Consider the following 12,503-nt stretch of genomic DNA (forward strand, 5'->3'; position numbering starts at 1 on the left):
CCCCGGTGCAAGGGAGAGAAAGGGCCCCTTTAACCGCTGTTGTGGTAGTGATCGGGGTTCAGGCGGCCCGGTGCCACTGCACCTGCTACATCAATGGTAACTACGCCTCAGGAATAGGGCCGTGGACCAGATAGAGAGTGGGGCTCTCTCTGCTGGTTGGTGTGTCCGTGCCCTCCATGTGATGGGGGATGATGCTGCCTGCTGGTCGGTGTGTCCGTGCCCTCCGTGTGATGGGGGATGGTGCTGCCTGCTGGTCGGTGTGTCCGTGCCCTCCGTGTGATGGAGGATGGTGCTGCCCGCTGGTCGGTGTGTCCGTGCCCTCCGTGTGATGGGGGATGGTGCAGTCTGATGGTTGGTGTGTCCGTGCCCTCCTTCTGATGGTAAGCGGTCCCTCTGCTGGTCGGTGTGTCCGAGCCCTCCGTGTGATAGAGAACTTTTCTCTCTGCTGGTTGGCACACCCCTCCATCACCTGAAGGATGACCGCTGCAGGGTGCCCTCAGAGATGCAGGGATAATGAAGAAATTCCTAGGGATATTTCATTGGGGAAGCATGGTGATGCCTCCTCCAAGGAACCCCACAGGATGAAACCAGTCACTATTATTGTGCTCTTTGCGGGTTATGCTAAAGTGTCCCTCAAGCCAGGCAAGAGAGGTAGAGGATTGATTCTTCCGTGTCCATGTAAAAATACATGAGAGCGCACATATTTAGAAATTTGGAACAGAATTATTTTTCTGCAAACATTGTCTGCTAATCATCGAGTTACCTACAGCCCCCCAATACCTCCGTGTGATGTGGGATGGTGCTGCCTGCTGGTGGGGGATGGTAAAGTCTGCTGGTTGGTGTGTCCGTGCCCTCCGTGTGATGGAGAGTGGGGCTGTCTCTGCTGGTCGGTGTGTCCGTGCCCTCCGTGTGATGGGGGATGGTGCTGCCTGCTGGTCGGTGTGTCCGTGCCCTCCGTGTGATGTGGGATGGTGCTGCCTGCTGGTGGGGGATGGTACAGTCTGCTGGTTGGTGTGTCCGTGCCCTCCGTGTGATGGAGAGTGGGGTTGTCTCTGCTGGTCGGTGTGTCCGTGCCCTCCGTGTGATGGGGGATGGTGCTGCCTGCTGGTCGGTGTATCCATGCCCTCCGTGTGATGGGGGATGTTGCTGCCCGCTGGTCGGTGTGTCCGTGCCCTCCGTGTGATGGGGGATGGTGCAGTCTGATGGTTGGTGTGTCCGTGCCCTCCTTCTGATGGTAAGCGGTCCCTCTGCTGGTCGGTGTGTCCGTGCCCTCCGTGTGATGGGGGATGGTGCTGCCTGCTGGTTGGTGTGTCCGTGCCCTCCGTGTGATGGGGGATGGTGCTGCCTGCTGGTTGGTGTGTCCGTGCCCTCCGTGTGATGGGGGATGGTGCTGCCTGCTGGTTGGTGTGTTCGTGCCCTCCGTGTGATGGGGGATGGTGCTGCCTGCTGGTTGGTGTGTCCGTGCCCTCCGTGTGATGTGGGATGGTGCTGCCTGCTGGTGGGGGATGGTAAAGTCTGCTGGTTGGTGTGTCCGTGCCCTCCGTGTGATGGAGAGTGGGGCTGTCTCTGCTGGTCGGTGTGTCCGTGCCCTCCGTGTGATGGGGGATGGTGCTGCCTGCTGGTCGGTGTGTCCGTGCCCTCCGTGTGATGTGGGATGGTGCTGCCCGCTGGTGGGGGATGGTACAGTCTGCTGGTTGGTGTGTCCGTGCCCTCCGTGTGATGGAGAGTGGGGTTGTCTCTGCTGGTCGGTGTGTCCGTGCCCTCCGTGTGATGGGGGATGGTGCTGCCTGCTGGTCGGTGTATCCATGCCCTCCGTGTGATGGGGGATGTTGCTGCCCGCTGGTCGGTGTGTCCGTGCCCTCCGTGTGATGGGGGATGGTGCAGTCTGATGGTTGGTGTGTCCGTGCCCTCCTTCTGATGGTAAGCGGTCCCTCTGCTGGTTGGTGGGTCTGTGCCCTCCACGTGATAGAGAACTTTTCTCTCTGCTGGTTGGCACACCCCTCCATCACCTGAAGGATGACCGCTGCAGGGTGCCCTCAGAGATGCAGGGATAATGAAGAAATTCCTAGGGATATTTCATTGGGGAAGCATGGTGATGCCTCCTCCAAGGAACCCCACAGGATGAAACCAGTCACTATTATTGTGCTCTTTGCGGGTTATGCTAAAGTGTCCCTCAAGCCAGGCAAGAGAGGTAGAGGATTGATTCTTCCGTGTCCATGTAAAAATACATGAGAGCGCACATATTTAGAAATTTGGAACAGAATTATTTTTCTGCAAACATTGTCTGCTAATCATCGAGTTACCTACAGCCCCCCAATACCTCCCTGAGCATCAAAACATTCTGTGAACTCGTGGTTTTGCCCTTCGACGTGTACCCCTGGCACTTCTGATTTTTCTGCCTCCACTAAGGGCCCTCCTCGGAGCAAAAAATAGGACTGCTACCCTTATGTGAATCCTTGCTCTGATTACTTATGCTGGAGGCGGCTCATCCCAGAACAACCCTACCTGGTGTCGACATCTGCTCGAGAGCTAGTATGGGCAACCAGGCCATGAATTGTTCCCCTGGCGCAGACTGCATTTTTCCACTACTCTAAAGGGTCATTGTCCCTTAGTGCAAATTTGCACAAGTGGAAAGGTGGGTACGGGCCAAGAATGCGCCCAACCCAACCCTGACACCAAACTGAAGATTTGTTTAACGAAGGCCACAAGTGCCCCCTTTGAGGTCCACGTGGAGCTGGTGTTCTCTGTGCCTTTTCCCTGTGAGATGCCAAGAGGACCTGAAGTGTCCCCACCAGCCATTAATTCACCCCACCCCAATATGACAAAAGTAATAAATATGGAATTGCAATCTGTCACTTGAAAAAGAAAAATATGATCGGACATAAGGCATGAATATTACATAGTAATTTATCACCTGGAACATGAAATCATGAGAAATAACATAACAAAGTTACACCCCATGAACTCGACTGAACTAAGGGGTGGGTAGGGAAAATGAAGATCCGCTGTCCAACAGCTGCGGATCCTCACGGCGTGTGGAGGCGTGGCAGTCATGGTGAGGAAGGCCGGGAACAAAGTGTGTAAGCCCGATCTCGCTGCACCTTTTAATTCCATTGGCCAGAGCCCAGCCCCGCTACTTCCAGCAGTCGCAAAATCTCCCAGCAGCACTAGGCCCTCAATGAAAGATGGTGAGCCAGGCTCAACAACTGGGCCTTTAACTGCTGGACCACCATCTTGCCGCATGTGACCCGCCGAGCCCTACATATTGTAAACTCCCCCTATTCTGTGGTGGAGCCTCTCAACAGTCTACAGCTTTGCTTCTTTACCCTGTGGTCTGTGACTTCTAGAGTAAACACCAGGGTGAAAACTCTAGCACAGGGGTTCCCAACCTGTGATCCGGGGACCCCTGGCGGTCCATGAAGTCTCCTCAGGGGGTCCGCGACTGCTTAGAAAATTAAATAATATTAACAGATTAGGTCTCCAGCTTTCAGTAGTGACTTAGTGGGGGGGTCCCTGGATTTCAATAAGGATTCAGTGGGGGTCCCTGAGTTCCATTAATGATAAAGTGGGGGTCCACAGAAGTCAAAAGGTTGGGAACCACTGCTCTAGCGTACAGAAAGAGAGCACTAGGCTTCGCCTGGCTGGGGATTAACTACCCCTTGTTAGTCCTCAAGTGAACAATTTCAATCTGCTAGTTCCGACTGATGGAGGTTTACATGAATTTTGGGACTAAACCATTTTACCCTACCCCAGGGGTGAGACCTGCTTATGTACATATGCAGCTCCCTGGAGCAGGCCTTTAGCTTCCCACACCCCGAGTGTGTGATGTGTGGATCAAACCTTGTGGTGAACGAGTAAAACTCCTGCCATAGTGTTGTGTACCTCTGCACCCTCAAGATGGGTTTTTTTTCTGACCATCTGAGAGCCGGTCATACTGCAGATCTGAAAAACAATATACAAGAGGGGAGTGCTCTGGAAGTCCAATGTTTTCACTGAAAGTTCACCTAATCCTATTTTAACCCAGATTATTCAAACATATGACTTCTTTTTATAGATCCAGTATAATACAGGAGCCATGAGTTGATATATTCCCCAAAAATACTTTCCTTATTCTTCACAACATCAGACTGCAGCCAAGCCAACGCATACTACGGATCTGCCCGCTAGGCCTGGTTTCCTAAATGCCAGCCCAAAAGAAGGCAGTAAAAATGCTCTTTTGTGAGCTGCCAGAAATGTTCAGATTTGGCACAATGCTCAGTTTTTATTGGTAACGTGACCAGTGTCCTACCTTCCCCGCTCCCTCCCCCCCAACCACAGTTCAGCATAAATGCCGGGCCATACTATCCGGTACTTGAGAATCCAAAAGGACCTGGCTTGACTTTCCATCAAGTGAAACCAGCAGTTCCTGCTCTGTTACATGTGTGGATAATCTGGGTGAAGCTCTGCTCCCGCCTCCCTGATCCCCTCTTCAGCATCACACGCATCCCATGTGGCCTGTGGTGGTCCTCCTGTCCGCTGCAGGTGTGTCCTAAGGTACACTGTTTCCACTCATGATCTCTGCCAGGTGAGTTAGAGGTCCTTCTCTTAGGAGCTTTGCTCTGGGGGCACCTTTTGGAGAGCGTCTGACATCCTTTGGGATTAACCTCTAGGGTACTTTGCATCCACGGCTGCTCATGGCCACGACAAAGACTTCAGGGGCTGTACTGCCCCTCGGATGGAAGGAGTACCGCCAGTGAACGGCAAATAATACAGAATACAGTCTCCCAAGGGACAAATGAGCAAGTTAGACAAGTTTCAGGCCACCGTGATGAACTTAAGAATCTTTATCGTGAATGGGAGAAAGGCAGGTCTGAACCTGGTTTGGTTCTACTGCCCTTAAATACCATGTGCCAGGTGTGCATGTCATCCAAGAGGCGCTAGAACTTCTTAACCCTGGGTTGCAGGATTATAGAAATTGGTCAATTTTGCAGTTTGGTGCCACACCAGCCCAACACAACCAAGAGGTACCAGGAGACATAAGCACATAAGGAGCAGTAGATGAAGTTGATTGGGAATTAGAGAAATAGAGTTACTATCAAAAGTGCACGTATTCACCAACCCGGTGGTTGTATTAGAAAGAGATTTGTGGAAAATGTCCCACAACCCACACACCCCCCCACCCTGCAACTCCATTGTATCCACACAGTCACTACTGCGTGACTACAGAGCACCCCAGTATGAATTAACGCTCCGGAGTTGTGCATGGTGCTAAAAGTCTATAGGGTGACGTTGGGCCATTGACTAACATTGGGCTGTTTCATCCCCATTGGTTTACATTAATTCCCTTTTGTTACGGTAGTTCACCTATCTCTGAAAAAACGCTTGAAAGAAATCCACATGTGAACGCACATGCTTGCACACACACCTACGTATGTGCAAGCACACACACCTCAGCCCAACCTGTCAATCAAATTTGTTATGTATCCCTGTTCCTGCTGCCTGTTAGTGAGTTCCTAGTGCCCCAGAAGTGGGAAATTTGTTGCACCGTGCAGGTAGATTTATGCATAATAGATCCAAAATATATCTCACAGGACCATTCACTGTAGACCTTTCCAACTTCCATCCAGTGCCTTGAGCGAACGCCAATCATAATCAGGTTAGTGTTTCTTGGAGGAGGCAATAGGAAGTTATAGTTCAGCACTGGTGACTAGTGGTCAAATTATTCCTGCTCAAGAAGAAAGCTGGGAACTTTTTTGGGTGTATAGTAACTTGAGCCAACGTTTTGAGGATTTGTTTACCATTTACCACATACTTACATGAAAAATAAAAAATTTAAAAAGCAGGAACACCATGCAGTATCCTGGAGTGGCACATGATCCTGTACAAAATTGTTATCCCACGTGCGGGTCAGAGTGGGTCAGCAGCCAGCCATAATGTGGCTAAGAAAGTGGTCTATCATAATTTGTTGAAAGTGTGGCTTGTCAGGTTTATGCTGAGCTCATTTTGGTGGCTTCCCAAATCAATTTCTGCTCTGATTGTGCCATTTTTGCATTTCCATCAACAGGATTGGCCACACCTAATCAAGGGTCCCTCAAGTTGAACCGATGACAGCTCCTTTGTGGAACTCTTGACCCGCACCCTTATAAAGATCTGCAATAATTAGATCAAAGAGGATCCACCCTGACAGTTCCCAAGCAGCCTTGTGTTGCAGGAGTCCCAAATCCAGCAGGGAGTCACGTGCTTAGCCCCTTCCTGGCAAGCTCCCGCCCCCTCTCTGCCTGACTTCCTGTTACCCAGCACTTTGCTGCCGCCATTTTGTTTCCCAAATGGGAGTTTCCTACCCTTTGTTTCGTAGAGAGGTAATTAGAGGTTACCAAGGAATTAAGAGTCGGATAAACGCCAATTTCTTTTTTGTCATATTCACCCACGTACAATTGTGTGCCGTGGAAGGGGGGGTCATTTAAACCGACCCCTGCCTCGACCTCTATTCCTTTCTCCTACACGGCCCCCTGTGTAATTGTCCCCCTAATCTTTTAGATGTCCCCAAATCCACACAGAGCTTTGTCTAATAGCTTTTTTTTGGTTAAGAAAGAGGGTTTTTATCTGTGTCTTGACCTGTCAGGCGAGAGAACAGCTTTGGTTTTAATGGATTTTCTCCCTCGCTAAATTGAATGGCCCGTCCCTCATTATCATTTAAATAGAAGCCTCACTCCCTGTGAACATGGAAAAATGTGAATGTGGTCGCAGAGCTTCGATAATTTAAAATATTCCGAGGTGAAGGGAGTAGGGGAGGGAGGGCAGGAGTAAAGGATGACGGAGAGGCGCGGATGAAGAAAAGAGAGAGAGCGACTATATCTAATTGTCAAGGTTTTTCAATATTTTCCCCTCAAGAAGAATTGGAAATGGACTCATAATTGCCTCCCGAGCCCAGTTGAATGGGCTGCCCTATTTAGGAGAAGCTGACACTCTAATTGTCTTGGGGCAACTAGATGAATGAAGACGTATGCAGGGCAGAACGAGGGCTCGATTGAGTGATAGATGGAGGCAAAGAGCAAATTGGCAATTATTGCACCAGCCAGGCAGGTGAGCAGGTGCCTGGGATTTTCACTTGAGCCTGCAAGGGGAAAATTGGAAATGTAAAATATCGACCATAAACATGGGTTGATTGGAAGATAGAGCGCGAGAGGTGGTGTTCACTTCAAATCGCACGTCCGATTGCCTTTGTCCCACCCAACCCCCGCACATCACTCGCACGAGGCCTGCCCGCGGTAGGTGTTATACAATCACTAGAGATGTCGGGAAAGCACTCGCTTTATCTTACTACAGCAGTCTCCATTGGACCGCGCTACCGCTTGTTACTACGTCTTGTTACTACATCTTCAAATTCCCCACTGTTGGAGTAAAGTTAAATTTTTTGTCCTTTTTAAAGATGATCTGATTGTGCAGTTGTAGGTTGCTTGTTGGAATCCAAACGAATGTGTGTATTTCTGTAGGTTATATTGTAGTTTGATCCAGGGTCCCTTTTTTAGTCTAATTTGAATTTTGCCATTGGAACAAGAGTTAGGATCTCCGGTGTTTGAAGGGGATGTCGCCGTCTTAACCCTGGCAATAATTTTCATATCTGAATGGAGGTCTAGGTGTTGGAGTCTAGATTCATTTTTGATACTTGGAGAGCCTTGTTGGTGGTGCATAAAGGGAGTTTTGATATTTGAAGGAATGTTTGCCTGGTCTGGATATTGGAACTCAAACTGATTTGAGGTTTTTGAATAAACGTAACCTTGTTACAATGCAAGGCGATTTGAGGAACTTGGAAGCAGGTCTTTGTGTAGGAACATAGGTATTTTTTTTTGCCTTTTGACATTTTACACTTGGTGTCTTTCTAACCTCAGTTGGTTTTTGGATTTGAAATAAGGTTGGACACATTTTATTTGTATTTGAAAGCTGGTTTGGGTGTTAGCAGTGCAAGTTTATTATTGATGCAGAAACTCCTGGTTGAGGTGTGAGTTGAGATTTGGTATTTGAAGCGGAGCATGAGTGTTTGAACATGAGTTAGTGATGGTCGTTTGAAGAGGAGGGATAGGATTTTGGAGCACAGGTTGATTTTTAGCATTTGAAGTAAGGTTTGTATGTTGGAGTACAGGTCTATTCCTGATTCTTGAAGGAGGCTTGGGCGTTGCAGCATAGATTATGGCATTTGAAGAGGGTTCTACTTTTTGGAGCATGGATTTATTTTGGTTTGTATACTAAGCACTGCATGGGTGTGGAACGTGAGCTAAATGGTGGTATTAGAAGGAGGTTGTAGTTTGTTGTTAATGTTTTTTATGGTGTTTGAAGGTGCCTTTGTGTGTAGAGTTATGTACAATTTCTGGTATTTGAAGGAGTGTTTGTATCGAAGAACTTTGGATGGCTTGTGGTAGTTGAAGAACGGTGCAGGTGTTGGTGAGTTGGTTGATTTCTGGTATTTGGAAGTATCTAGGAGTTGGAGCAGATTTTGGTCATTGAAGAAGGGTCTAATTGTTAGCACTTAGGTGCATTTCTGGTATTTGAAGGAGGATATGTGTGTAGGAACCTGAGATCATTTCTTGTATTTGAAGTAAGAGTTTGTGTTGGAACTTAAGACAATTTCTTGTATTTGAAGAAAGGTTTTGTGTTGGTGCTTAAGATAGTTTTTGTATTAGATAGAGGGTTTGTGTTTTGGGTTAAGGATTGATTGCGTGCTAGCTTTATGTGAGACCTCTCACAATTTTATGAAAACAAAATTGTTAGTTGTCTTTGTCTATGAACCATGAGTTGTGTAGAGGTAGCTTGACCGTGGAGTGATATCAACTGCAGGTGTTATAGCACTGATACAATGTTATCTCCCCTTCTAGTTTCATTTAAGACTGTGGCTATGCTGATTTCTCATGTTTTTTCTTGAAAATCCAAAGATAGGTTTCTTGGGTGTTGCAGGTCACTGCTTGTTCTAGCTGTTTATCGTCTCTACTGAGTGTTGTGCGGGCACTAGTAGTTGCTCGGTTCTTCTGTTTCACCAGTTGAACGGAGTAGATGGACCACAGCACAGTGACATCGGCTTTCCTCTCAAACTCTGGGTGCAAACACCACCTTACAAATTAAAATATAAACAATAGAACTGCCTAACAGTATGTCACAAGGGTTTCATTTTGGAACTGTCGCACATTTTGTCAAGAGGGCATCATCATGGAGCTATTCAACAGTATGCCACAAAGGCTCATCTTGGCATTGTCCTATTGTCCCACATTGTGTCATGAGGGCACCACCTTGGAACTGCCCCACATTGTGTCATGAGGGCACCATCTTGGAGCTATTCATCAGTATGCCAAAAGGGCTCCATCTTTGAACTGTCCCACATTCTGTCAAGAGGGCGCCATCTTGGAATAGTCCTACATTCTGTCAAGAGGGCGCCATCTTGGAATAGTCCTACATTGTGTCACAAGGGCACCATCTTGGAACTGTTCAACAGTCTATTACGACAGATGCATCTTGGAACTGACAAACAGTGTGTCACAAGGGTTCCATTTTGGAACAGTCCAACATTGTGTCATGAGGGCACCATCTTGGAGCTATTCATCAATATGCCAAATGGGCTCCATCTTTGAACTGTCCCACATTCTGTCATGAGGGCGCCATCTTGGAACTGCCCCACATTGTGTCATGAGGGCACCATCTTGGAGCTATTCATCAGTATGCCAAAAGGGCTCCATCTTTTAACTGTCCCACATTCTGTCAAGAGGGCGCCATCTTGGAATAGTCCTACATTGTGTCACAAGGGCACCATCTTGGAACTGTTCAACAGTCTATTACGACAGCGGCATCTTGGAACTGACAAACAGTGTGTCACAAGGGTTCCATTTTGGAACAGTCCCACATTGTGTCAGGTGGGCAGGGCCTCCTCTGAGTGTTACATGGATAGAATTCCCTCTCTGGAACAGTTCAATGGAATTCCCACACAGTGATAGGTGGGTGGACCTCCCTCGTAGTGGTAATATGATGGACCTGACTCCCAGTAACAGTGCAGTGGAGATCCATCTTAGTGACAGAAGCCTAGATGTTTTCTCTCACTGATTGTGCAGTGACTTTTTCTATAAGTGATTGGTGGGGAGAGGGGCTGGTAGACCTCTCAATATGTGATGAATGGGCAGAGGTCCCTTTCAGAGACCATGCAAGGTGATTTCTGCCTGTTGCGTATGGACAGAGCTCCCTCCGATTGCTAGGTGATTATAAACCATCAGTTTACATACTTCCTTATGGACTGAAATGTTTTGATAAAGCTTGATGAATGTGCTATGTTTGTTATAAGTTGCTGTGCATCATTTGTGTCTCATTTTTAGTAGGCCCTGCCGCATAGCACAAGCTGTCTGGTTGCTAAATACCTATTGCCAACTTGCCAAGAGCTATAGAGAGCCTAAAGCCCCCCACTTACTTACCGTTGTTGGGCTCTGTCACTCTCATTTGCTTGCTTCTTCGATGGCTTGATTAGTCCATTTATCGTTTGTCCCTTCCCTGGAGCATAGCCTCTTTACTTGTCCTTCCATTGCTCACTTTTAGGAAAATGCTTTCTTCTTTTTGCTTACGCACTCCATGAGAGTGCATGTGTTTTCCGTCTTTTCCCTTATGTGCTTCTCCCCTCCCCCTTCTTCATGTTCCTCTCTTTCATCTGTGTGCTTCTCTCCCTCTGCTCATGTTGCTCTGTGTCGCTCGCTCTTGCCTGTGTGCTTCTCTCACTCTTGGGTCCCGTGTTGACCTAAGCTGTGTACTTCTCGCTTTGTACATGTGTTGTGCCCTCTCTCATGTGCATCTCCCCTGCCCTCCTTGTTGCTTCCACCTTCATGTGCTTTTTGCTTAATACCCCACCCCTGCTACCTTCCGCAATCCTATTTATTTATTTATTTATTTATTTATCTATTTAAGTTTTTAATGGTTTTACCTTTTTTAATGGAGGACCAGACAACAAATTGCTGCATGGCCCTTCCATTTTCAAAACCAGTACTTTTGTGCAACTTGGTTTTAATATTTTTTTTTATTTACTGATCTATCTCAGGACGGTAAAAAAAAACAAGAATTTGCAATGCAATGGGTCTCACGTTTGCTCAAGTTAGAGCTATTATTGTTGTAAATTCCTAACTGCACCTTTCTTGACACATAAATTGAAAATGAAAAGTAAAACAGTTGACATAAGCAAGCCTATTCAAAACGCCACGGCTGCCATGAGCATGAATGCGAAGGAGAGACACAAATATAAAAAGAAGTTTGCTCGCAGTCAAATGTATCAGCAACGTGCAATTATCAATGTAACAGGGGCAGTCTGCAAGCGGTAACAATACTGTCCCAAGGAGGGACAAACATAAAGCATTTACCAATGATAACAAAGGATTTTTGAAAGGCAAGCCCACGAACAAGTGATAGTGATGGGTGTGCGATGGGTGTGGTTAAAAGCCAGTATAAATACCAACACATCAGAAAAGTAGAGCTTATGCGCTGCTGTGTGCGACCTAAAAATGGCGCTTGTGTAACATGCATACGTCATGACTCATGTATGCGCACCTGAAAAATTACATGACTGCCACAGTCATATGTAAAGATCACCGCAATGATTTAGTAGAATTCATAGCTTCTCTATTAGGAGCACCTCACTGACACGTAATAAATTCCTGGTCCTTGCTGAAGTGCATGAAGTAGAATTCTTCAGACAGACCATCACCAACCTGGAATGTTAGCCAACATTCTACCCTACTAACATTATAACCTTATATATAGAGGAATACAACACGTCATTGTGCTGATTCCACCGTTTATGCTGTAAGCTGAATAGCATTAAAAGGCATTAGCAGAAACAATACGTCTCAAAGGTCCGAACTGTTGTCTTTGCCAATGCTTGTTAATTTCATCCAACATTGACTTTTCTTTTGAAATATGTTGAAAACCTAAGCTCTTTTGTACGTGGGTTTCATTGATGTTTTTATTTGATTTCTGCCCACAGAGCTCGGCCCAGTCACTTTCTGGAAGAGGATATTCCGTAAGTCACCCACTTCATATATTTTCCAGTCATTGAAATTGCAGTAATTCTTCTAATGTGCACACATGTTATTTCTGTTCCATGCAAGGCTTCTCGATTGCCACTGCACCAGCACATGTTAATCTGACCAAATCATGTGTAGTTTTTTATTTTATTTTATTTCATTCTACTTGTATAATTTATTTTCTGGCGGGACCTTGTGTATATTTAATTTCATGAAATTTGTTTCCATGTTTCCTGACATAAATCTTGTATAGTTGCTTTTTGCTGTGTTTTTTTTATATAACTTTCGGTTGCCTGATGTAATAAACAAAAATAGGACATGAAGGGCCAAAGTCAAGTCAGAATGTGTGGGATTTGACCATTCAGTTGCTGGATGATGACTGTGATAAATATTTACAGCGCTGGTTGCAAGCGGTGCGTTTCTTGGCACTGTGGCGGAAAGGGAAGTGGGAAAAGTATTGCTGGTTACTCAGTCCTTTGTGTTTAT

General features: G+C 46.8%; 1 protein-coding gene across 3 annotated transcripts in view; it reads left to right on the top strand.

Moving 5' to 3' along the window:
- The window catches only part of FBRSL1 (fibrosin like 1), a 1,114,915-nt gene that overhangs the window by 568,820 nt on the left and 533,592 nt on the right, over positions 1 to 12,503 (top strand). For all 3 annotated transcript variants that reach the window (XM_069215249.1, XM_069215252.1, XM_069215250.1), the window contains exon 4: positions 11,978 to 12,013. In XM_069215249.1, coding sequence (XP_069071350.1) covers positions 11,978 to 12,013 — 36 coding nt within the window. The remainder of the gene's footprint in view (positions 1 to 11,977; positions 12,014 to 12,503) is intronic.

This window comes from Pleurodeles waltl, chromosome 11 (assembly GCF_031143425.1).
Source record: "Pleurodeles waltl isolate 20211129_DDA chromosome 11, aPleWal1.hap1.20221129, whole genome shotgun sequence".
Taxonomy (NCBI): domain Eukaryota; kingdom Metazoa; phylum Chordata; class Amphibia; order Caudata; family Salamandridae; genus Pleurodeles; species Pleurodeles waltl.